The 27510-nt window shown below is 41.6% G+C and overlaps 2 protein-coding genes and 1 pseudogene across 2 annotated transcripts in view; 2 read left to right on the forward strand and 1 right to left on the reverse strand.

Moving 5' to 3' along the window:
• Positions 1-11703, forward strand: part of hecw1a (HECT, C2 and WW domain containing E3 ubiquitin protein ligase 1a) — a 98390-nt gene extending 86687 nt beyond the window's left edge. Inside the window, exons 27-31 of the mRNA XM_085419485.1 lie at positions 122-251; positions 529-675; positions 821-935; positions 1422-1620; positions 4853-11703. Coding sequence (XP_085275611.1) covers positions 122-251; positions 529-675; positions 821-935; positions 1422-1620; positions 4853-4964 — 703 coding nt within the window. The 3' untranslated portion in view covers positions 4965-11703. The remainder of the gene's footprint in view (positions 1-121; positions 252-528; positions 676-820; positions 936-1421; positions 1621-4852) is intronic.
• Positions 11704-12530: 827 nt separating this feature from the next.
• stk17a (serine/threonine kinase 17a) overlaps positions 12531-27510 on the forward strand; it is a 47089-nt gene continuing 32109 nt past the window's right edge. The window contains exon 1 of the mRNA XM_085418060.1: positions 12531-12992. Within this exon, the coding sequence (XP_085274186.1) occupies positions 12811-12992 (182 nt within the window). The 5' untranslated portion in view covers positions 12531-12810. The remainder of the gene's footprint in view (positions 12993-27510) is intronic.
• On the reverse strand, positions 23149-24060 carry LOC146661583 (histone H1 pseudogene; annotated as a pseudogene).

The raw sequence follows: 27510 nt of genomic DNA on the forward strand, positions 1-27510 counted from the left end.
TTTTCACGGGTTTATGTTCAGTTGAAACAGTTACAGCTAATGTGTGTTAGTGATGAACATTTGAGGAACAAGTGAAGCGTGGCAGTTGTGTGTCAGTCTTTGACTTTTGCGTCTGTCTCAGGGCGACGGACCTGTCTGATCTGGAGTATCTGGATGAGGAGTTTCATCAGTCTCTACAGTGGATGAAAGACAACGACATCACCGACATCCTCGACCTAACCTTCACTGTCAACGAGGAGGTGTTTGGCCAGGTCAGTGTGTGTGTGTGTGTGTGTGTGTGTGTGTGTGTGTGTGTGTGTGTCCATCTGAGTGTGTCACTGACCCACCACCAGTCGCGGCAGATGGATGAACACTTTTTAATCAGAGCATCAAAAGCCAATTAAAATGTGATTTGTTTTACATTTTGTTGCGGAGTAAAGTTTAACACCTGCTCATTTCCTCTTTGTTTTTCACCCGTCGAGGCTATAATGTCACTGACATTCCACACTGCTGTTATTTACCTCTTTACTCTTCTAACTGTGATGCCAGGTAACGGAGCGTGAGCTAAAGTCCGGTGGCGCCAACCTCCAAGTCACTGAGAAGAACAAGAAGGATTATATAGAGCGAATGGCCAAGTGGAGGGTGGAGAGAGGAGTGGTGCAACAGACGGAGGCGCTGGTCCGAGGCTTCTACGAGGTAAACAACACAAGGTTTTCAACAACTCGTCAGTGCTTGCTTACACTGTTCACTTCCAGTGCCTGCAACCTCCAAAGCATCATAATACACACATGGAAATAAATGTTAGCACAAAGAACTGAACCTTTTGTTCCTTCCTTTCCAGGTGGTGGACTCCAGGCTTGTGTCGGTATTCGATGCACGGGAGCTGGAGCTGGTCATTGCTGGGACGGTGGAGATTGACCTCGGTGACTGGAGAAACAACACCGAGTATAGAGGAGGTGTGTTAGACAAAGAAAATAGAAAGAAATATTGACTCCTTGATATTTGCACATTTGCAGCTCATTATTTTTGTTCTTTAGCACTACTACCTTTATGCTGGGGCTCTTCCCAGAATAATCCCTTTTAAGGATTATTATGAGTTTGTCTTCTGTCTGAATCAAGATGGTTTAGCTCCAGTCTTCACGTTACATTGGCTCACGTTAAGCCAACTTTCTGCAGAATGGCTGCCCCTCGTAAACAAAATACAGCAGGTGTGTGGGATTTCTGTGCTTACACAGTGAGCACAGAAATGAGTATATTAGCTGTACAACAGTAGAAAATCCTGTGTGAAACCAAGTTTTAGAGCAGTTTGGACTAAGTCAAATATGGGTTGCCACTATTTTAACTGCAAATGAATAACAGAAAATGGCACAGTAAAATGCATTGCTTGTTTTGTGTTGGTCAATGTGTGTAACCTTAGTTAAATGTGATGTCACACATGCTAGGTTACCATGACGGCCACATAGTGATGCGCTGGTTTTGGGCTGCAGTGGAGCGCTTCAACAATGAACAACGCCTCCGTCTGCTGCAGTTTGTCACGGGGACATCCAGCGTTCCCTACGAAGGCTTTGCCGCCTTGCGAGGTTCGAATGGCCTCCGGCGCTTCTGCATTGAGAAGTGGGGCAAAGTGACATCGCTACCCAGGTATCTCGTCCTCTTCTGCACTCCTACCTGTTCTTTACAATCAGTAAGGAACATGGTTCAAGTAGAGTGAGCTCATCCTGGCCACCAGGAACAACACAGCACAGTTTTCTACATAGCCTGCATGTGTGTATTTTTAAAACAAGCAATCAGGAGGATGGCACTTCAGCACCAAAATGTAGATTTATGAGCTGGTAAAAATAGTTCCCAAATGATGGAACTAAAAACCTATTTAGCTAAAATCTGAACCTTTATGACAATCCACCTGGCTGTACCTGTTCTACCATGAACAGAATCAGCGACAAAGGGGAATCCTGGGAGAGTCCAACACCCACCAGAAATCCACAAGTCCAAAAAATACACGTAGACAGATTGTACAAACCCCCACATACTCTCGAATGTCCTCAAGAGGATTAAGAACTGATCTGTTGTTCCACGACCAGGATAAGGAACTGCGTTGTTCCTCTTGAATCTGAGGTTCAACTAACAGATAGACACATTTCTCCAGTACGCTGTCATAGGACCAGTTCATTTACAACATGCGGTATTTCTGACTTCTTTCTTGAGAAGTCTTCTCTGATTCGTCAGTGATGCTTTTTTGGTAATTTTCCTTTGAGGTCTTTTTAAACTGCTTTCAGCTCCATTTCCCATTCTTTTGGAAAGCTTATTCTAATGCATTGTTTTAATTCGGGAGTTGTGCTGGTTGTTGTTTGGATATAGTTGGATAGTAATGAATATTTCTGACACACAGTGTCAGCACACAAGTGAATATACCCTGTAAACGCCTCTACCATGTCATCATCTTGTTGAAAGACATCCCAGTCTGTAGATGGAAAACAGTCATTTAACTCCTCCATGTAATTATCTTGCCAGAGCCTGACCATCTCTGAGGTTTACTACATTTCAATGCAGATATGTGAGTGGGGGATGAAGTAGATGGTGTGAATTACAAAGAGCTGGTTACATCTCAACATAGTGTGCATCTTTTATATTACCGTAACATTTGTCCAGTGTCTTGTGTTTTCATTATTAACGTATTGCTGAAATCCAACACATGTAAACAACATGTTTGTAATTGATGTCAGTATCTGTAAATACCGATTGCCTTACATGATTTTGGGTGTAATAAAGTCACCTGAGGTCATGAAGGTTGTTCCCTTGACATCAAAGCTGCAGTAAAACTGTCTGCCATCTCAAAGTACCTGGACTTTGATTGACTGCAGCTGTGTATTATTTTGTTGAGGCACTGTATACAGGATATACAGTTCAAATGTGTTGACATTGATCAGCAGAGAGGCTGTTTGGCTCTCCCACCTCTGCAGTGCAGCTAGATGAGAAATTGTTCTCCGACCTTGGAGTCAGATGTTAATTTGATAAACAAGCAGTGCTCAGCAGAAAGTATGAGTCAGGTTTTACTGCAAAGGAGGGAAAAGGTGCCAGTGTTTGATGCTTGCCTGGAGCACTCACATCGTTCTGTTGTTCAGCTAATAATAGGAAGTGTGGACATGGTGTGTATGGGACTGTGTCCAGCCTTTTTCAGACGTGGGATACTTCAAATTGACAGCCTCCTAAGTTTTTCAAAATCACTTCCGACGTAGGTCACCGTAGTAGTATTTGCACTGAAAGGACACAGGAACTTTCTTTCAAGGAACTAAAAGATTCCTCTGCACCATTAGTTGTCTGTCTTTCCACTACATCTAAATAGCTTTAACTATTAGGCAGTCAATCTTGTCATGTAAAAGTGTTTTTACGTGTTATTTTTGATGCAGCTACACCAGCTACACATCTCACTGCTCCAGACCAGTTAATATATCAGTCAACAGTCACTGGCTTATTGAATGTTACATTAATCTGGGCATTACAACTTTGAGCAATCCAGTAGGTGGCAGTAATGCAGAAGATGTTCTTCAGAACGGTCCTGTTTTTAAATCAGCTGTGTAACTCCAAAAGACTCATTTTGTATGTGGCTATCAATGTTCATGGTACTGCCTGCACTGCGCTGATAATTCAGTTCAGTTCAGTTCTACTGAATTTATATGACGTCAAAACACAAGACGTGCTGCCTCAAGGCACTTTATATTGTAAAGTAAAGACCTTACGATAACAGAGAGAAAACTCCAACAATCAAACCTGTGGGCAAGAACTCAGCAACACAGAAAGAGAAAGAAACTTCCAGCAGAACCAGGCTCAGGGAGAGACATACATGTGTTGCAACAGGTGGAAATGAGGGGAGGTGGACAGGATAAGACAGAATAATAATGTGTTATCTGTAAATGGTACATAAGCATTTCTAGGGCTGATCTTTTTGGACGGCCTCATCCGTCTTTTATAGAAAACTGATCAGACACGAAGCTGACACATTCAGATTTCAGATTCAGACGTTTAAGTATTTTAACATTGACTGTTTGTTCTGTAATTTACATGGTCACCCCCAGCTAGCCAGAGATTTTTACCTTGCAGATAGCACCACATCTCTGTGGGACGTGTCAGCCATTTCAGATGAATCTGACATAATATTAATGGATTGTGTTTATATAGCACTTTTCAAGACCCTCAAAGCGCTTTACAATACCACTATTCATTCACTCTCACATTCACACACTGGTGGAGGCAGCTACAGTTGTAGACTGACAGAATGGAGGCTGCCATATCGCACCATCAGCCCCTCTGGCCATCACCAGTAGGCAGTAGGTGAAGTGTCTTGCCCAAGGACACAACGACCAAGACAGACAGAGCTGGGGATCAAACCGGCAACCTTCCGGTTACAAGATGAGCTTCCCAACCCCCTGAACCACGGTCGCCCTAATGACATGTAACCTCTTGACTGTAGTAACCACATTCTGCATGGGTTTATGGATTTTAGCCTGCAAGGAAAACGGGCTGCTGCTGCTAGCATCGCTAGCAAAGCTAGTCTGCTAGCTAACACCTGTATGTGTGTGCAGTGTTATGCACAATGCAAACTGCCACACCAACATTTAATCTGAACTGTTTCAAATAACTCCTTTATTCACACGTAGTATTTGTACATCATCTTGTCTATTAAAGTGGGTTTAATTTAGAGACTGTTGGGACCAGCCCAGCTGAAAAGGAGGCTAATGAGCATGCTCGTCTGCTTGTCTACCTCTTGTATATTCTGGCTCTCAGCTCTATTAATGGAATGTACTTGTTAAAGTGGATAAAAGACAAGCTCCATTTTGTTTAAAATGTCTGTCTCTTTCTCTCTCTCATTTCTCAGAGCTCACACCTGCTTTAACCGCCTCGACCTGCCTCCCTACCCTTCGTACACCATGCTGTATGAGAAACTGCTCATTGCTGTGGAAGAAACCAGCACATTTGGTCTGGAGTGAGACAGACAAATCAAACACTGCACGCCTCTATGTCCAACACTGGCTGGGCCAAAATGTGAAAGGAGCGCAGCCTAACCTGTCTTAAAGATCCCGGAATTGTACTGGAAATGTTTCTGATCATGTTGGATACACAGTATGTTTGTCACTGTTACGGTTCTGTGCGTCAGAGTCTGTCACTCATGAGGATCTTTACGATTGCACGCAACACTCACAGCGTCACAGCACTTATTTTTCTATAAATCATTAGAAAATAAGAAACAATTACAAAGACTTTTTTATAATTAATATTGATCAGTCTGTGTGTACCTGAAGAATGAGTCTGTCAAATCGAATCAAAAACTTTTGTTGCATGTACCACAATTCATCCGACAATGAAAATGCTTTGACTAATAAAAGCAAAAGCAAAGTGTTTATACTCAGTACAGCAACAGGTGAAAAGTAATGTACAGAAATAAGAACAATATGAGCAACACAGTAACACTGAAAACAGTAATTTTCCATATGACAATAACAACAGCAATGTGCTTGGAGACATGCTGGAAGTTATCTTTAATAGACAGAAAATATTTAAATAATAATTTAATAACCATCACAACCTACTGTAGAAAGAAAATCGGAAAGAGAAATGAAAGAAATGGGTTAAAACCGTTAATAGAATTAAATACTATTAGTTACTCTAAAAAATGTTACAGTCATTGCAAACTTTGATCCAGAAATCTTCTTTTTATCAAAAGATGTATGCAAAGATTGTTACACAAATCCTCAGGTGGTTTCCTGCTGTGGACATGTAGAATGTCTAATGCAAGTTTAAATTCAAGAGAAAAACACCTCAATCAGTTTAATGCAAAGTTTAGTAGCCCTGAAGCCAAAGGAACAATTGTCTGGGTTTTTTGTTGTTGTTTTTTTTAGTGGAGATACTACAAATACCAATATGTATCTGTCTGGACTGCAGCAGCCCAAAAGGAACTTGCCTGAGGACTTAACAGAACTGCAGCACAATGGGAAATAAGAGGTTAAGGCAAATATATGACGAGCTGCAGACAATTAAGAGAGAAAGACTGATTATCACTCAAAAAACTCCCAACAGGTAAAGAAAACTGCACTGAAGACAAGGTGAATAACACATGCTCAGAAACTCAGAAACTACTGAACATCTGGAAATGAAATGAATGTCAATAATGGGCAAGCCACAAAGCAGTGAAGTTTCTGTTTCAAGCAATGTGAAGAGTAGTCTGGTACACTGGAAATCAAGAAATATACATTCACAGCATCCAGGCTGTACTCGCATAAAAAGACAGGCCCTCCCTGCAATTAAAGACTCCGCAGTACTAACATGCTTCTGATACTCATCCTGGAAGTCCTGCATCTGCGCCCACAGCTTCCGGTACTGTGCCTCCCTTTAAAGTGATGACAACAACTGGACACAGACACTCCACAGACACTCTATGTTGCATAGAGCTCAGTGATGAGGCAATGATGTCAAGTATTGCGAATGCAAAAGCAGCCATCAATTCCAGCACAAGGGCTTCTGGGATTCCTTTTGTGGAGACTAAGGGCGATTACGTCAAACCAAGCTACGTGAGCTCCGTGATTCGTGACTCTTCACGACAGAATTTATACTTGGACGCTCTCCAGATGGCTAAGGAGGACTAAAGTGGGATTCTGCTTTCAGCCTGTGGTCTGGCTGTTTGAATGGGAGCTTCTCACACTCTTGTTCGAGTCTTCCACAAACGAAGTTGTCATCTCTGACCATGCACCATTGGTGCCGCTCTTTGTATGGAGCCGGTACTCCAGTATTTAACTCTTTGCTGTCTCAAACACAGTGACCAGTGCAAGAGCAGCGTGTGGAATCTCCAGTGGCCTCAGACCAATGTAACAGATCCCTGAACTGATGTGGCCCTACTGGTAGAAATGTGTGATGTGTAAAGGGACAAACAGGTGTAACATATGCAATAGTTGAGACCTTTACTCCAATCTGTTCCACAGTCTGCCATATTCTTTTAGACACTGACTGACTGCAGTGCACCCTTGACATCTCCAGCCCCTTGCCTGCATCTCTAGCTGAGTGATGAAGCTGTGCCTCAGTTACTTTCTGCCTCATACATGCCCTGTGGGGGTAGTACTGACAAAAGGAAAGTCATTTGCCTTGGGTTTTTTTTAAGTCAGGTTAATTGGTAATAGTCACTGATTACTGTATTTACAATGGATGTAGCTTTGTGGGCAGATAACTAGCCTGATATAAGCAATGCCAAATATAAACAGAACCAGGAGGCATCAAAGCTGGCTGGAAATCTGACACATTTTCGCCGGATTTGACAGATACACTTGTAGCTACTCTTCCCAAGCTGTAGGCTTTTGTCAACCTAACTGTTGAATGAGTTGTAAGGCTAACAGAGAACTAATGGCTTACACATCAAAGTGTGTTTTACCATTTCAAGTACAGCTACAATGTTCATAAAACTTGAGAAATGCTTTCTTGTGGAGTTGCGTATGTTTGTCGCAGGCTAGACACAAATCTCCAACCTTGCTGTCAGTGGTCAAAGCACCAGGTTTCTGAATGTTTCTGAAACCCATGACTGACATCACGACGTGCACAATATTGTAGTCCATTTACATCTCCCGGAAATTTTTTTTGTAAACTTTATTAATTCCCAGTTAAAGCCGACGACTCCAGTGGTGGAACAGTTCAGTTAACGAATGAACTGGAAACACTTCTGAATCATGGAGTGTAGTTTTTGTTTGATCCACTTCTGATTAAAGAATGTTTGTCACTGATTTTTATTATTGCTCCCCTCTAAAGACAATTCAAGGTTTGAACCAAACTGTGCTTTTAGAGAATTGTTACATACCTAATAAATGCTAGGTGTTTGCAGGGAAGACAACTGTGTGCAATGAGAAAGATGAGATCTCTTGTTCTGCTTCTAAGTGTTGGGATTAATTGTTCAGGTTTTTGTGAATCTATAGTTCATACTGAAGCCAGTTGCACCAGCTGTTCATGAATTCAAACTTAGCCCTGTGTTTGCTAAGTGGCACTTTATGCAAGATGAAACTACAACTGGTTGCAGCACAATGACAGTTTCTGCACAGAGATTAGTTGTTACTAAATATTTATACCCACTAACCACCATGTGTAACTGGCATACAGCTAAGTGAACAAAGCAACAAAACCAACAGCTTAAAAAGAAAAAGCTAACATGAAAGTCTTTAAATTCACTTCCTACTACCTGGCAGGCATTTTGGGAATTCTCCTGGGAGTTATTTGGAATCATCCAAGGCCGTTTAAAATAATTGGGTAAAGAGCTGTGAATGCAAAAAAAGTTTAAAAGGTCTGACAACTTTGCCCCAAAATAAGGTTTAAAAGCCATTATTTTTATTTTAAGCATAGAAGGTACACAACAGTTTTCAAAGCACAAACATAATACTAATACTTGGCAGATTTAGGGGTGGCTGTGGAGTGAGAACGTGTTGCTGTGGCTCAAGAAGTAGAGCGGGTCATCTAGCAGTTAGACGTTCGATCCCGTGCTCCTCCGGTCTGCATGTGGGAGTATCCTCGGACAAGATACTGAACCCCAATTTGTCCCTGATGCATCCGTGTGAGCATGTCGATAAATGTTAGCTAAATAGCAACGCCTGTTCCTATGTGAGCAGGTAGGTTTGGCTGTCTTTCTTACCTTAGCAAATCAAATCATACTTTAAAGAGTGCAACTTGTATTTACTCAGGCTGTCTTTGTCTAACATTTGCTTGATGATCTGGAACCTGTCGTGTGACAAATATGCAAAAATAAATAAATGAGAAGGCAGCACATACTTAAATTGCATGGATACAGAGAAAATGGAGCAACAGAGTGTTTAGGAATACAGTCCCTATTAGTCCACCTGAGCGCCCTATATGAATTCCCCAAAGAACTGGACAAACTCAAGTAATTTCCAGCATAAGGATTGTTTTTAACTCATGAACACAGGCATCCAATATTGATTTTGACCCTTGCAAACAGAGATTTCTCTAGGTGCTCAGAGTCTTTTGATGATATTGTGTACTCTTGATGAGATATTGAGCGTCTTCATAATGTTACGCTGAGGAACGCTGGTCTTAAACTGTTCCACAGTTTGTAAATGTGCTTTTTTTGCAGATTGGTGAACCTCTGCATATCTTCACTTCTCAGAATATTTATTTAAATTATACACGGTGTCCGTGTAAAGACATTAAGTCGTCACTTACTTGCGGCTTTTGACAATGGTACAGCTACCTCCGTGAGAGTGTTCTTGACTTGACTTGTGTTTTTCTTAACCAAGAAAATATTTCTGTCATTATCCACTGGAATTTTTTGGACAAAAATCTGTCATTCTTCAAAACCAGTTTACCTAACTAAATGAAGAGTTGGTGCAACTCAGTCAGGCCGGTTTCCAAAAAGCTTTAGGTGGATAGCCACCAGAGGGTGGTGGTAAAGTATACATAAAAATATATTCAATCACATTGTTAGTTTAGTCAGATTTGCAGTGTAAGCAGCAGACGTTGGTTTATGTCTAGACTGGGTTTATGGGTACAGAGCATCAAACTTTGACATAGGAAATAAGAATTTCTGTTTAATGTTTGTGTTTAGGGTTAATAAAATGCAATCTGTCGTTACTTAATTGCCTAATCCCCACCATACCCTTACCCAGTGACAATCTTTCCCTAACCTGGCCCTCACTGGTCTGTGTCCTGCTGTGTGCAGATGTAGGTATTTAAAGCAAGATTTTTTTTTTGTCATTGTTGCCACTCTACATTGTCTTACTGTGCTTCTCTATCGTCCACCCAAAGCATGCTGGGATAGAATCCACCTTCTGGTCCAGAGTAGGACTGATGTGTGTGTCAATTGTCCACATCTTATCGTGTGAAAGATTTTCACCACAGCGGAACTTTTCACCTTCATGAACCATCAGCAACTCAAGTAGACGTGTGTGAGATGAGTTGGCTGAAATCACTTTCCAGGTATCACATTTGGGGCTAATTTGGGCTGTTGGGTCACTGACAGCCAATCTAGGGTTAGAGTTAGGGTTGGTTAACATGCGCCCCTTTTTGTACAGTTTGTGCTTGCTTAGAACACCCAGAATGATTGTAATGCCAAAACTATGTGACTTCATTGAAAACGTGTCATCTGCTAGTGTCTGACTTTTTGCCTATTTAGCATGCAGCTCAAACTCAACCCAAGCCTAACCCTAACCCCCAATGTGTCACCAGTGACTTGGTGGAAGAGTTTAAGGCTCAGCTGTGGTGCCAGCAAATGTGGTGTGAATCAGATATGGCCCAGATATCACAGAATGCTGAACTTGTAGCCAAACTCACCCTGGGTCAACACTGTTGTTACTCACAAATCAACTACATGTCAAAGTTTGACACATAGCAAAGATCCCTGACTTCAGCGGCCTGTCAAATTTTAGGCTTCTTTATTCCCAACATGGTGTGATGTTTGAAAAGCTGACTATATCTCCAGAATTTCACTTTTTTTATTTTCATTTAAAATACTGTCATGAATTCGCTTCCGTATAGAGGAGAAAAACTGCAGTGATAGGTTCCACTAAAGAAGAATCCAAAGAACTTTGATTGACACAAATTTGAGATTTTTGGAGATTACCCACACTTCTGTGAGTCAGATCGATAATTACTCCAGTTTTTGTTTGGTGTGGCAACATCTTGTCCACACATCCCAACACACACAAGGACAAGGCTGTGATTTAGTTGCTCTCCTCATCCTTTTTCTACAATCGTTTGTACTCTTATTTATACAGTATTGTATTTATAAGCAAGGGGAAGTCCGGAAACTTTCCTTGAATGTTTTCTTTCTATTTTATTTTGTAATCATGTAATTAGGAGGATCAGTGGAAGATTTTGCCTTTGAATTTGAAGCCTTTGGGTTCTTATTTGTGTCTTTTCTATTCTAAAATAAGCTGGCTGATTTTTTTTGGTTTTCTGCGGGGAAACTGTGATGTTTGTTCCCATTTGGCTCCTCTTTTTCTGTTCACCACTTTTGCTGGTGGCATTATTGAGGTTAATGTCAGCTGTGGCTCACTCTGTTAGAGCCACATGAATCCAGGAAGCACTCTATTCTTTGGGCAGTTAATGATTTTTGTATGTGCTTTGGTGAACATGTAAAGAGAGCTTACTGATTTGTTGTTTTTGTTGGGTTGATATGATGAATGCATACATCATAACACTGATATTTATTGTGGGAAAGGAATGATTACAAATGTTCCAGTAACACTTATCTGTAAATGTGCTGATAGAAGCTATACAAGTTTAAACAGAATATTGGAAAAGTAAATGATGATGGGCTGTCTACTGACAGGGAAGGTGGTGGAAAATTGTTGCTGCTGTTTTGTGTGTGTGTGTGTGTGTGTGTGTGTGTGTGCGTGCGTGCGTGTGTGCATGCGTGCGTGTGTGCGTGCGTGCGTGCGTGCGTGTGTGTGTGTGTGCGTGCGTGCGTGCGTGCGTGTGTGTGTGTGTGTGTGTGTGCGTGCGTGCGTGTGTGCATGCGTGCGTGCGTGCGTGTGTGTGTGTGTGTGTGTGTTTGAATTGATCAGAAGTAGACAGGAGAAGACCAGGTGGTGACACTAAAACATGGATATTTTCTTTTGTTTCCAGTTTCATGTGTGGTTACTATACATGTATGTACATAATGTTAAAGTTCATATTTGACTGAGAACAGGTTTCTAAATACTCAGGCTGTTCTATTGCCCCACCTTACCATATGGATCTTAATAAAATGGTCACTTTGTTACTGCTGTGTGTATTCATTCTACAGACAAAGGGGTGAAAAATGAAAAGGTTCACTGTCGATCTTTGATAAAAGGTTTTTATTTTTTATAAGCCTTATATTACATATTAAGTAGAGATAGTCCTCAAATTCATGTGTGCCCTGAATACAGGTAAGAAGGTATTGGATATGAGACCTAAAACCCACCTGGAAGTTCCCCACTCAACATAAAAACTGGACTGGTTCTTATAAAGTACTTTTCTACTTGAATACTCAAAAAGCATTTTATACAACATAAACAGTTTTCTATATCTAAGGGCTTTCTGTATAACGTTCACACACATTCACACTCTGATGAGTGTATCATTCAGTATCTTAGCCAAGGACCACCACCAACCATCCACTCTGCTTCCTGAGCCTTCCTCTGTAGATGCTTTGTTTCTCTTTCTAATCTTCTTCGTCTCTTTCTACATGTTTTGTTTCTTTGTGTAATTACTTGCGTGCCTTTATTTCTCTTTTGTTAAGTTAGCTTTTCTGTTGCTTTTGTTCTTTGTAGTTTACATATCATTTGTGTTGCTTTTTAAGAGACTTACAGTTCTATCAATATTTATTATTAAAAGCAATAGAAATGTATACATTGTATGCATTTTTTTATATTAAAAGGGACGTGAAAACTGGTCCCGCAATATATTTCACGTTTAATTTTTAATTCGCCGATCAACACAGAAGTCTCTCCCCCTCTCTCTCTGTAACCCATTCCGATTGGCAGGCACGCCTGTCAATCAACACGTGCTACCATGGTTACAGAAAACGCAGCACCGGTTCAGCTTCTAAGTGAGGAGCAAGTTGAGGGACTGACAGGCAGGACGCTGAGTGTGGAGTGATCAAAATGAGCTCTCCAGCTGTGTTTTTATTACAATGTTAGACTGAGCAAATAATTTGAAGCTTGGCCTAGAAGACGTGACATTATTCTGTCGCCCTAATGTTTTGGGTTTTGTTTGGTTTCTGTTGTCGTTCGGAGAATAGTAAGCGGCGTCATTTAATATAATTGTGCTGACCGTTGTTTGAAGTGTTTAACGTTAGCCAACTAACCGGTCCAATTAATCGACGCCATGATCCCCGAATGCCCGCTTGCCGGGGACTCGAGAAGCAGAAGCCGCCTTCATCACAACCACGCAGCTGGACCGAGCCAGAGCCGCAGTGTCAGCGGCTTGTTGTCCGAAATCCAAACCGCCATCCACAACGAACCTTTCGCCGACCACTACACTGTTATTCCCGGCAAAGAGCTCGGAAGGTAAGAACATGGCACACTTAAACGTAAATTTAGCTGAGTTTATGTTTAGTTTCGTATGTTTCTTATCTTACTCAGCTTAGACTAGCAGAAATAGTTCTGTTTTTATTTGGCACGACTGCTCGAGCTTTGGGACTGTTCCCATACGAGTGGTGGAAGAGGTCATGTAAAAGCACCAATGTCGTGAAATAGACCTTTACATCTCTGATTTTTGTATTGAAAATGTCACGTAAGTGAAAAAAAATGCAAGTAATCCCACGAGAATGTGCTCAAAGCAGTCTGTCGGGTCTGATCCAGACTTTCTGAACTGGTCTGGTCGCCCAACCAACTCGGGTTGGCCCAAGTCAGAAAATAACACTCACACACCCTGCACTATTACAGTGTATTATACACTGTCAGTGTCTGCCTCACACGTGCTGGTCACCGCCAAGCACTAAACCAGTGTTAACCGAATAAGGAAATCCAGTTCGAGTTGCATTAACTTACTTACTGTTTACGTTTTTAATTACTAGGCTGTGTGAATTCATGTAACTCACAGTTGAGGTAATATATCAGGAGAATTCAGCTGAGAGAGCAGTCTGTGTTAAACATTACATGTTGATAACTCTTGCATTCTCCTAATATCAAAGCTGTATTTGACTGTAGTCAGTGAGTACTTCTGTCACGAACTGATCTGCTGATTATAATTATAATCAATGTTGATTTGTTTTCTAAAATAAACATCTGAGCTCAAATGAACATCAAAATTAACTTCCAAATTAGTAAAATAATTAAAAAGAAAAGTAGCTTATTGGAGATGTAAGATCTTTTCTGTGTCTTAATTTTGTAAATTAATTAATTAAAATTGTGACATGAATGTAGTGGAGTCAGAATCAGAATCAGAAAGGGTTTTATTGCCAAATGTTGAGCGGGTTTACAACATTAGGAAATTGCTGCGGTGCTTCAGTGCAAACATACTGTTATAAATACTGTTATAAATTAAGCTTAGATGGACATGAAAATAAAAATGAGAATAAGAATTAAAAGTGCTAAGTAGATAGATAGATAGATAGATAGATAGATAGATAGATAGATGATTGGAATATTGGGTTAGGGTTATACCGTTACAGTCCCTAGGGATGGGGCCACAATAATAGAAATTAAATCCCTGCAAATAACGGGTAAAGTTCGGGAGCAATGAATACACAGTATACTCAGTTCACCATAAAGCATTGTATCCTTTTGATTATAGTGGACAAATTCATCTCTTATGGATACTGAAATGAAGGAAGGTAAATGCACGTTATTATCATCACTTAAGTATACATGCAACTTTCATATGTTCTCTTACATCCAGTAACACTGAGGTAAGTGGCTTTGCACTCTTTGGTACTTAATTATGCTTAAAGTGGACCTGAAACACTTCATGTGTAAAGACTCATTTACATGATGGAGCCTTGCTCTCAAAAACAGCCATGAATGTAACTCTGTGAAGCTGGATTTAAGAAATAAGTGCTAAAAAATGTGTAGCGCCATCTTCTCTCAGTACAGAACGTGACACCATTGGTTGGTTGTGGTTAATAGCTAAAATAAACTAATGTAAGTCTAGCTAGTAACAGAACCGTCTAAGGAGCTTGGAAAGAAAAGCGTCTGGACCTCTTTAAATTTCCTTAAAGACGTTTCACCTCTCAGTGGAGAAGCTTCTTCAGTTCTAAGAGCAATTGGTGGCGAGTCCCAGATTTTAATCCCTATGGGAGTGTCCCCAAGAGGGTCATGGACCCCCTATTGATCCTCTACCTAATCACACGAGGTAGAGGATCAATAAGGAAACTTAAAGAAGTCCAGACACTTCTCTTTCCAAGCTCCTTGACTGACTGAGAACCTTCACAGGCATAGTAACAGGACCAATAACTCAGGGGAAAACAGGGGGACTTGGAATAAAAATCAGTTTAAGGGGTCACTTTTGTGCTGCCCCTGCCTGCAACAATGAGTTTTTGTGTTAAACCGAGGGTGTACCGTCCACTTTCACTGTCTGTCTCCTGTCTCAGCTGCACTGAAACAGGAAAATCCAGCTGTTAGCTCCAATGTTCAGGTTTGTAAAGCACTGTTTAAATGACAGAGTGGGGGAGAGCCTGTTTGAGTCATCAGACTAGAGAGAAGCTGGAGTCTCACACTCTGTTTTTCCACGCCAAGCCGGGTGTACCGAGCCCCACAGTCAGCTGCCAAAGCAGATGTTTGAAAAATGCGATCAGCACTGTTTTATGCAATAAAATATTCTCTTTTCTCAAACACAACAAAAAAGTTTACAACATCACAGTAAACAATAAAAGATGTTTCTGTTTGAGAAGGTTCTCAGCATGTTTTTCAGAGGATGGAGAATAGTTTGTCCTCTGACCTTCTTACCACCACAGCTTCAAATGTGTCCAGTTTGCAGCCAATCACAGATTCATGTTTGTCGTTTTTTACCATTTGTGCACCTTAAGCAAATATGTAGAACTGATTTCATTTATCAGTACAATATCACTAAAATTAGAAACATCTTGACTTGGAGTGATGCTGAAACTGTAACTCTGCATTTATTACTTTGAGGTTGGACTATTGTGACTCGTTATTATCAGGCCGCTTTAAAAGCTTTCTGAAAAGCCTCGAGTTGCTCAAGAGTGCTGCAGCAAGGAGTGGCGTGTCTAGAAAATTTTTGTTGGGGGGGCCAGGTAGGGGCACAGATTTGGAGAAGGGTGGCAGATAATGTTTAAAAAAAATTCTACCAACCATTAACCATAATTCAATAACCCTATAAACCTAATAACCGAATGCGCTTTTAACTCTTATTAGAATGAGATTTTAACCACTACGGTGCAAAGTTTTTAGATACTGCGTTGATAAAGTACAAGAGATACAATCAGTCAGTGTTTACTCAGCAGTCAAGGACAGCAATATTTGCATAGTATTTTTACTGACATGTAGTGCACATATGTTTTGGGCAAAAACATTTTTTAATATTAAAATACAAACATTTGTAACAAACAATTGACAAATTAGCCAATGTAAAATTTTATCTGCCTATTTAAAAAAAGAAGATAATCTTCTCACAAACTGGTGTTTGATTTTGAAACAGGAAAAAAGTGTGGAAACAAATGAAAAGACTAACATTTGAATAAAACCTGAAAGCAAGTAAATACTTGCTATGCTGCCTTATGGTAAACTTTGGTAATATTGATCAAGAACAACACTGGCTGATGATGAAATACAGTCAGCTGGCATGGTGACACTGCCAGTATTAACCTGCAGGGCTGGACCGGGACAGAAAATCGGGCATTTTGACTACAGACCGACCCACCAGGTATTAAAGCCATAAAGCCTTTGAATGAAAACAAATGCTGTTGTGACAGTGATGTACACTGTCTTGTTGGTATATGTATGATTTCTATACATTTTACGTCAGATAAAAACTTTGGTTGTAAGATTTAGATAATTATTTAATAAAAGCTAGATATTTTAAATGAGAATAAGAAAGAAAAGTATTTCTTTGTGCCCCCCTTTGTGTAGAAACTCCGTCATGCTAGCTAGTACGCAGTACGAGTTATTCTAACTGACTGTAAAAAGTCAGCACAACGAAAATAAACTCCACCTAAACTTGGTTTATATCTGACCCAGAGAGACTGCAGGTCATAACTTCTTACCTGAAGTTCAGTTCACCTGACACTCGGACTGGCGGCTGCCTCGGGGCTCTCCTCCTGCCTCCCCTTCCCTCATCCACCTGCTGGCCTCTGTGGAAGCTCCGCCATAGCCACCACCAAACAACTGAGTTATTTTTACACATTGACCTGCATCTGGCCAATCCACCACCTCTCATTGTTCATGCCATTACAAAATAAATAAATAAGTCACCGGGCACATGCCCGGTATGCCCGATGGCCAGTCCAGCTATGTTAACCTGCAACCAAATCTGCAGCTCCATACAGCAATGTTACGACTTAGATTATATCTTATAACTCATAACTCTTATGTTAGCTCCCCTCAGTAGCAAACTGTCTGAAATATTCGACGGCTGCAATAATTCTTCAAGTGTTATTTTTTTCTTTGGTATTCTAATTTCACCGAAGTTTACTAAACTCAACAAACTTAATATTACTTACCGGGACATTTATTCTGTCCTCATTTTCTTTCACCGAAAAATTGTTTCCTGCGGTGCCGTCTTTCGTGCTTGGCTCTCCTACCTTTGCTAACGTGATGCACATAGCGCAGAAGCCGATGCTGCATTCACTTACACTCGGATATCTGCGCTTCACCGTGAAAACATAATCGGACATTTGATATTTGATTGAATTTTATTGTTTTACCTTTGGGGTGGCACCTGGGGTGGCCAGTCTGGTTGGGGAGGTGGCCTGTGCCCCCCCAGGCCACCCCGCTGGACACGCCACTGGCAGCAAGAGTCCTGAGAGGGACTGGAAAGAGAGAGCATATTTCTCCCATATTGGCTTCTCTTCATTGGCTTCCTGTCGAATCCAGAATTGAATCAAACTTTTTCTTCTTACATACAAAATCTTGAGTAATCAGGCCCCGCAATATCTTAAAGACCTCATAGTACCTTATCATCTTAACAGAGGACTTTGCTCTCAGACTGCAGGCTTGCTTTTTTAAAGTAGAATGGGAAGCAGAGCCTTCAGCTTCTGGGCCCTCTGCAGTGGAACCAGCTCCCAATTTGGATTCGGGAGACAGACACCCTCTTTAGTTTTCTTTTTAATAAAGCTTTTAATAAAGCTCATCTCTTTTCACTCTCTGTGTTTATACATTACTGCTGCATTTGGTCATTGGTTACTATTAGGCCTGCGCAATAAATCGAAAATTTATTGTCATCGCGATACCAGCATGTGCGATGGGCCCATCGCAAAAGACGGCGTAAACTGCGATAATTGGGTACCTTAAAATGTTTACACACGTGCTTTAAAGAATTTACCAATCAAAGAAACCCCTTTATACATTTGACCAGTCGTATAGAGCCCTTCACGGCCAATCAAATGGATTAGAGGCCTGCCTCCTACGTAGGTGGGGAGCGAACAACGCTGCAGCAACGAGTCAGAGTTGTAATGGCTGACAGCGAGACGCATGACGAGAACGCTGACTATGAACTCGTGCCTTAAAAAAGAAAAAAGAAAAAAAAATAGTACCTCGCTTATTTGGAGGTACTTTGGATTTGATAAAGACGACCTTCTCCAAACACAGGTGCTCTGCAAAACTTGCCGAACACTCGTGGCAACCACCAGAGGAAACACGACTAATCTCCACCATCATCTTCAATACAACCACAGAGAACTGTTTGAAGAGTTCCAGAAAGACAGATGATAGGTTTGTAGCTTGAACCCATCTGCTGGAACGTTGAAGACAATATAATTACACTGCAAGCAAGACGCAAGTAGGCAAACTTCTTCATGGTACTCGTGCACGGGAGAGAACCAGACAAACGCCGTTCCTTCGCTTGACCCCAGTAGCTCTCGTCCGTCCTCCCGTAACACTGTCCTTTTATTGAGGTTACATGAATATGCATAGGTTCATTAACATACGACGTCTACATACAAACAAAGAGTACCTTGCGTGTGTGTGTGTGTGTGTGTGTGTGTGTGTGTGTGTGTGTGTGTGTGTGTGTGTGTGTGTGTGTGTGTGTGTGTGTGTGTGTTGCTGATCAAAGGGTTAAACATCCTTGGTCAGGAAGAGGGTAGCCTCCCCCTCACCCTAGATGGTTCATCCTAGATAACACGGTGAGGAAGTCCTGCAGTTCATCTAAACAAAGAGCACTTAGACTAGAACAGATGTAGCTACGTTAATCCTACCATAAAACAATAAGACACGGTATGACCTCTCATGCTCCCAAAGTGCTGTCTAATACACACAAAGTTTGCAGACTATCAAGGATCAAAACCTCTACCAATCTACAACTAATTACAAAACTCTAAGCATATATAAGTAAATATTTCTAAGCATAAATGACAATCAACAATACAAATCTAACATTTCCCCCCTTTTTGACCTTTATGCTTGAAAAGTTCCCAGGTATGAATACCTCATGTCTGACAGTTTCAATGCAAACCTTTTTATACTCAGCATATGTCAAATCACCCTAAATTACTGAAAAGGTACACAGTTTAATAAATGTATTAGCAGTTACCCCATTCATTGAGCTCATCTCATGGCAAACTGCATCTTACGAGCAACCAAAGAAATTGTTAATTTAATAGTGAAACTAAAAAAGTAACATTTTCAAAAACATCTCAGCTTGGTGGTGCTTCCTCCGGGTGTGCACATCACATGTCTCTCTGCAGAGTGGTTTAAGCTCTGCAGGGCGTCATGAATGTCTCTTCCAGTTGTTTCCATCACTGTCCATAGGACCAGAGTCCAAATGTATGTAGAATAGACATTCAAACATACCAGTTGGTTTTGTTGTTCGTCAACATGGGTCTCAGCTATTTCCAAGCTGCAGACCTCTCAGCACTCTAGTTTTATGGCCTCTTACCAGCCCCCATCACCTGACTTCAGACCTTCGTCTTGTGAGGGGGATATTTATGACTCCTTAATTGTCCATGCTCTGCAGAAAAAGCTCTCTGTGGAAAGGGTGCTGGGTTCCGTCATCTTACTGCTGTTATGATCCCAGCAGCCTTCAGAGTGTCATCGTATGCACAGTATAGTGGCACAGCATTAGGTGATGTTCATAGGAAACTGCTGTCATCACCACCATAGCTTCTGGTTCCTGTGCTTTCACAGAATCATGATGTCATCCTCGAACTCCTTCTGCGCTGTCGATGGAGCTTGGCACGCTCCCCTCATCCCACGAGTTTTCATGTTCCAACGCTGCTGAAGGTTTAAGGCAGAGCACGTCGTACACCTTAGTTGTCTTCCTCAGCGTCAATATTGAATCTTTCATTTTATTTAAAATCTCCTGGAAGCTCAGTAGCACAGCTCTCTGTGTGATGTCTGCTGTGCTGAAGATGATCTCTGATCCTCCTGAAGCCTCTCTCCTGGCCTCAGCTCCCATCTTGTGGACGATCCTCTCCTCTATTTTGCAGGCAGTTTCATGGTCCTTGCTGTGGCTCCAAGGTCTGATCTCATGATGGGCCCCAACCAGCTTGACCTTTGACCTCAACCACTGCCTGGCTGTCAGCTATGCCTGGAATGGTTCACGCTTCTCACTGGGCCTCTGAAGATTTCTCAGGAGATTACTGCTGCACCTGTATTTCCTTGCTAAGAAGAAAAACTTCTATTTGGAGAGCATGTCAACAATCATCAAACCACATTCTTTAGTTCAGTGAACTTCACTTATAGGCCATCAAAGCCTCATCTGAACATGGATGCACCACTTGCATAGGTTTAATATTTGTAAATAAAACGGCTAATCACACAAATCACTGCAACAATAATAGTAAACATTGTTTAATGTTAATCCTTGCACTCCACCTCTTGACGCATGGACATTCCCATGCGTCAACTCACCAAACCTGGATCCCTGTCTTAAAGAAAAAGATTAGCTAGATCATGTCCCAGGCAACATCAGGGCATCTCCTCTGGAGTAGCTCCGTAACCCTGCAATAAAAGATGTTAGCGTGTGTTGCATATTAAGTTTGCTTAACACCTGGCTCTCCCAGGAGCCTGCATACACACCATCACGGCCTGGAAAGCAAAATCTGGAAGTGAAATCAAACTTCATACCTGTAAACAATTGTATCATAAGAGTAATAAGCATTCAACATCAGCAAGACAAGTGTCATGTGCAGGTTTTCTCAAAGCAGTAACTACAACTATTACCCTAATTCACCTCAGACATGGATTATCCCATGTACTCTGTTAACATTAATGTAATCAGTGACTTCTCTTAAGCAAAGTCACTCCACTCATATATTATTATTATGGGTTCAAAAGTGGCCAGCAAATGAGCCCATAATAAACTATTCCATAAATACCGTAATCTCTTATTTGTTTTACTCATGTCACTTGTCCGCTTCAGCTGAATCTACTACAGCATTCTCAAAGAAACAAACATTAGCAATACACATTGACTGTGGTCAGACGGAGGTCAGACACAGGTCAACAGATTCTAGAGGTGCCATAAAACACCATAAAGTTAACACTCGCTGTGGAAACAGTAACACTGGTCTCATCACAGTATGTCTCAAACTATATTAATTTCTCCATCAACATATGCCTGTAACTACAGTTTTCTTCACACATAAACCCAGAAATCTTGTAGTAGAGAAACATTAGCCAGTATTCCTATAAATCACATGATCAAACACACGAAGAACCGTAATGCTGTAAAAACGAAAATGCAAATGTTAGCGCTTGCGCAGGCGTATGCATACTTTGTCACAGATATCTCTGTGAGCACACAAGCTAGTGAATAACACACACATAGTAAATTCACTGACACAGAAAATGGCATTTAAAATGTTAAATCATCACGCAACCTCGAGTGTTGCTGTCATCTTTCTGCTACTGTAAAGGGAAGCACACACAGACTCATCTGCACCCCTGCCAGGCGGGGGTCAACTTCACACAGTCGTGTTACATCAGTAAAGTCTTGTCAGCTTTTGTCAGCTTTTACCAGTCAGTCAGTTTGTTTTCCTTTCACTCACTCATTCATGCATTCATTCTTTCTTTCTTTGCTGATAGTGGAACCTATCGTCGCATTTAGTTTCCACTCTCAGCAAAATGACGTCATTTCAAAAAGAAAAAGAAGAACTTTAGTTTGGATTACATCGCTGAATCCTTTTGGACTGGGACTGTCATTTAATAATTGTCCCAAATAAGTGGCTTTCTCCAGAGTCCATTTAAATGTGGAGAACTCACTTGGCACAATTTTCTCAACGACGTGTAGCATTTTTAATTCCCGACGTGCAGATCTGCTTAAAGAAAAGAAAATAGACAAACAAAATCAGTGCCTGTTCAAAAGATAAAAATGAAAAATAACAGAGATTATCAAACAAAACTTTCAGTGCACTGTGAAAGTATCAAAATAAAAAGGCCTTGTTAAGTCATGACACAAACTCCTCATCTCAGGTAAATCATACCATTAGCATGGTTCATCATACCATCATACTAATCGGCAGGCTCGACTTCACAACAAAAGAAAAATCATCAGCTAGATTCACTCCAAATCAACCATCAGCTGCACAACACACAACATAATCCTAATGTCTTATTAGCTATGAGTTTAATTACCAGGTCTGTGCTCTTCACTCATTTAGGCCACAGATCTATTTTATTCAATTTTCCTTTTCCCTTCATCATAAAACATGTGACATGCTGTCATGCACTTCACAAAACAGTCTGTTCTGACGTATTCAGAGTTGTGTATCTAAATACAGGATTCACTCGCACATCAAAGCAGGAAACTCAGTGTTTTAGAGTCTCCACTCAACACACAACAAACATCCCATTCACTCGTGCTAGAATTCAGTCACCTTTCATTAATCTAAAACCGATCAACTAATTTGCATATCAACTATTAACCCACTAAGTTGACAGGACGACAGAAAAGCATGTTCAAAATAGTATCACAAAAGACAATTTCCCTCATACAGTAAATTACATGTGCTGCCTCAATCAAGCAGGAAGCTTCTCCCAATTTACCATTTTAACAACTAAATTTATTGTCTGATCACTGGTTGGTCAAACCAGGATCTTTTTTCTCACAAAAGTTAAACTGTTGTCCTGCAACCTGGAGAGTCAATTTTTTGCATTGGATAAATCCAGTATTTAATAACAAGTGTCTGCTAAATTGACACTATTTTAACACTGATGAAAGCTAACAAGCTAATCTTCATTGCATGTGTTTGTGTTATTAGGCAGGTTTAATGCATGTCTGTGGAGCTGCATCTCCAGCAGAGCATGTTCTTAAAGCTGCCTTTCCTACACACTTCTCTGCTATTATTTAATCATTTCTTAACTAATGTGCTATGAGTCTTCATGAGTCATTTTGTGTTTGGAATTGTTAGTAGGGTTAATGCATGTTCTGCTTGTGTGTGTGTGATTTTGTATATGTTTCTATTTTCGCAATGTTTCAGACTCCGTCTCAATTTTCCAACTTAAGCAGTCAGTTTTCTTTTCCCCAGGTTTGCTAACCCAAATTTTGATTTCCCACATTAAATAATTCCTATGTGTTCTCACCTAGTCTTCTCACTCTGTTGTCCTCTCCCACTTCAACAGTCCAACAGCCGGCAGTTCTCCTTCAGCTTTGTCCTGTGTCCCACTGTCTCTTCTTGCCATTTTACTCCACAGGTGGCAAATGTCAAACTCCAACTGTTCAGTTCTCCTCAAACGTTTTCTTCACATGCACAGTGAAGTCACAGCCACTCTCACTATTGTCCTCTGATGCGGTTGACTTCGTGCTAGTGGCTGAAGTGCTGCTGCTGCTGCCTTCCTGGGCGACTTCTTAGCAGCTGCTGCCGGTTTCTTGGCTTTGGCCGCGGCGGGCGTCTTAGCTTTGGTCTCAGTAACCCTGTTCATCTTGAAGGATCCGGAGGCCCCGGTGCCCTTGGTCTGCACCAGAGTGCCCTTCGCCACCAGACTCTTGATGGCGGTCTTGACACGGGCCTTGTTCTTGTCCACATCGTAGCCTCCGGCAGCCAGAGCCTTCTTGAGAGCGGCCACGGCTTTCACAATCAGCTCGCCCACGCTGAGGCCGACCTTCTTGGGCTTGGAAGTCATCGTCTTCTTCTTCTTGGCCTGAACCTCGGCGCAGGGCGTGTTTATGATGGAGCCTTTCCCACCACAGCGCTGGCACGTTGAACGCATCATGAAGGGTCCATTTCTTTCATGTCGCTAGCCGCATGTGGCTTGCCCGAGTCACTCAGTCCTTTTTGAGCATTTCAACATGCTGCCGCCGCAGACCCTGGCCTCAGATCCAGCAAGTTTAGCGCGCTGATCTCCAAAAAAGTCCCGAAAGCCAGAAAGACGTCAAATAAGTGTCTCGTGCTAAGCGCTCGAACAAAAACTCCTCTTCACGCCGCCATCTTGCTCGCCCTTCCGTGGAATTCATTCAATCAGACAGGAAGATGGGTTTGCTTTCTTCTTCTGCTGCTTTTGCTTCTGCAGCCTCTGCTCCGATACTGCCGCTGCTGATCAGGTTTTTTCAGGGAAGAGTGAGAGTTTTGAGACAGATCGTGCTATAAATAAGTCAGCCAGAAACTTGGCTTGAACGTTTCCAATTGTTAAACTATAACTTTTCTTCCGACCGCTGCATGTGGAAAATTGATTCAGGTCTGCTTTTCACCTGAAAGTGACAACTAAGACATTTTCATTATTATCATCACTGCTTAATCAACACATATCTCTCTCTCTGTTTTTGTGAACAATCCTTTCTTAAAAGCAGAAAATGAAATTATAGTTGTTTTTTTGGTTGATCAACACAAAACCTTTTTCCTATGATTATTTTTTTCTACAATATAAATTCTCCCTCTTATTCACTCTTTTTTTTATTTTTTATTTACAATAGCTGGTGACCTGCAAAATCACCGCTGTCACTCACAATCAAAGGCAATTACTCTTGCACAGTGCACAAAAACACTGTGATGTCAGACACATTCACACTCACTTTGTCATCTGCATAAATAAATCATATGGCTGGAGATATGTGCCATGGTGATCCATAGGCATGATCACACGTTTATTTAATTATTTCCAACCCAACAAAACAAATAAACAAAAACATAATGCTGATGCTATGAACACTCCACACACAAGAGTCAAGATTCAGGAAAACTGCTCATGGAAACGCTGCACACTCCAGTTATCACAGTTAACATAGTGCTGTTTCCCTCTCTTAGAGTAGTTCTCAGACAGCTCTCGATCTGATAATGTGTAGCCTGCTCATCAGCTCAGAAGAAAAAAAAAAAACTGCAACGCAACATCACACAGTAGTTGCTCTGCCCACAGTGGCAAAGTCTTACACTTTCATATTCAACTCAGCTTCTCCATCATGTACTTTTAGATGTTTCATACAGGGTTCAGCATATTAGTTGTTTTCACAGGTGTGCTCTACATCTCAACAATGGTTCATAATAAGACGACAGTCTTCCACACAGGTCAAGTGCCTCTATGCACTTCATTAGTTTAAATATTTATCTATATCACTTCACCTCACATGTCATCGTACTGAATTTAAGCAACCACAAGCGTAATGTAGATGACTTTTAACAACTATCCACCTCAATTACGTCTATGGTCTGGCACACAGGCTGAAGAGTTAACGTTTTGTGTCAGCAAGGGGTGGGGGGACAGCCACCCACCAGAGCATAGCTGCTGATGTGGGCTGGCCTTCTCCACACGCTCTTCAAGGCTGGTGTGTTTTCTGAAAACTTCTAACATTTTAATCTCTTCCATTTTTAAGCTTGCGATTAACCGCACGGCTCAGGTCCGCGTGAAACCCGCGTGACCGCGCTCGCGTGAACCCGCGCAGCTGTGGAGCCGTCGCTCCCTCTCTTTTTTACATAAATACTTTGTGCTGCCAGGAGCAAAGTCCAGCACAAACGTCTGTCTCCCTCCGACTCACTCTTGGTTGCTTAGAAACCCATGATAACAACAACAGTCGGTGTCACAGACCACATGTTCTGCTCCGCACACACCCACACAACAACAACAACGACGACGACGACAACAAAAACAACACAAAATAGGCCTATCGTCCAGCACAGTCTGGACCCCGCGGAACTTCTCAACGCCCCACAAAGTGGCGGAGAACTCACCTCTAGCCACACAAAGTAGCGAGGAACCTCTTGCTCCACAAAGTAGCAAGGAACCCGGGTATCGCTCCACAAAGTAGCGAACTTCTCAACGCCTCACACAGTGGCGGAGACTGCACAACCACACGGTTATAGAGTCGGGCTCTTCTCAACGCCTCACACAGTGGCGGAGACTGCACAACCACACGGTTATAGAGTCGGGCTCTTCTCAACGCCTCACACAGTGGCGGAGACTGCACAACGACACGGTTATAGAGTCGGCCTCTTTAAACTTACTTGGCATTGCTTAGAGTGTAATATCAGCCCGAATCCCGCCGACCGTCATTCATCGAGGAGAAAAGACAGACCGCGAATCCACAGGAACTTCCTGGCTGACGTCAGTCTTTCAGCGTGCCTCTCCTCCCCTCGGTGAATGCGATTCCAGGGCTCCGGCATCGAAGGACCAATTAATGATAGGTTTGTAGCTTGAACCCATCTGCTGGAACGTTGAAGACAATATAATTACACTGCAAGCAAGACGCAAGTAGGCAAACTTCTTCATGGTACTCGTGCACGGGAGAGAACCAGACAAACGCCGTTCCTTCGCTTGACCCCAGTAGCTCTCGTCCGTCCTCCCGTAACACTGTCCTTTTATTGAGGTTACATGAATATGCATAGGTTCATTAACATACGACGTCTACATACAAACAAAGAGTACCTTGCCTGTGTGTGTGTGTGTGTGTGTGTGTGTGTGTGTGTGTGTGTGTGTGTGTGTGTGTGTGTGTGTTGCTGATCAAAGGGTTAAACATCCTTGGTCAGGAAGAGGGTAGCCTCCCCCTCACCCTAGATGGTTCATCCTAGATAACACGGTGAGGAAGTCCTGCAGTTCATCTAAACAAAGAGCACTTAGACTAGAACAGATGTAGCTACGTTAATCCTACCATAAAACAATAAGACACGGTATGACCTCTCATGCTCCCAAAGTGCTGTCTAATACACACAAAGTTTGCAGACTATCAAGGATCAAAACCTCTACCAATCTACAACTAATTACAAAACTCTAAGCATATATAAGTAAATATTTCTAAGCATAAATGACAATCAACAATACAAATCTAACAACAGGGCTAGCCAAACAAAGGTTGCTAATGTTAAGACAAAGAGCACAGCAGTCCAACAGCCACTTTTTCAAGTGGAACTCCTTATGAGAAAACGTCGAAGCGCTACAAAGAAATAACAGAGGCCATTACACATTTTTTTGGCTAAAGACATGATGCCTATAAATACAGTTAGCAGAGAGGGCTTCACCAGTCTGATACATAAAGTGGACCGGAGATACCGCATCCCCTCACGAAACTACTTTTCCCATGTCGCCATTCCACAAATGTACGAAACATGCCGCTGGACCGTCATGTTTGACCTGAGCAAAGCTGAAAACTACACCAGCACTACAGTAAAGTTTCCTCTCCAGTTTTGACTTGCATCATAACTACTTGGTGAGTGGTAAAATGATGAACAACTGCATTGAGATAATTTGCAGTATAATTTAAGTTATGTTTATTTAAAACTAATTCTAGAGACCGGGAAGGATGTTTTTTTTTTTTTTTTTTTTTGTTGCTATTTATTTTATCGCACGTCATATCGTTATCGCAATATTGATCAGTTATCGCACATCGCAGGTTTTCCTAATATCGTGCAGCCCTAGTTACTATTACATTCTCTCTCCCCCCCCCCACATTTTGCATTTTGCACAGGACAAAATGCAAAATAGTTCCCTATTTTGTTTTTCCTTCCCACTGTCAACAATTATATGCTCATAATTGGTCATGTGATGT

This window comes from Rhamphochromis longiceps, linkage group LG9 (assembly GCF_057381845.1).
Source record: "Rhamphochromis longiceps isolate RC_006_pf linkage group LG9, R_longiceps_female_GT1.1, whole genome shotgun sequence".
Classification (NCBI taxonomy): Eukaryota; Metazoa; Chordata; class Actinopteri; order Cichliformes; family Cichlidae; genus Rhamphochromis; species Rhamphochromis longiceps.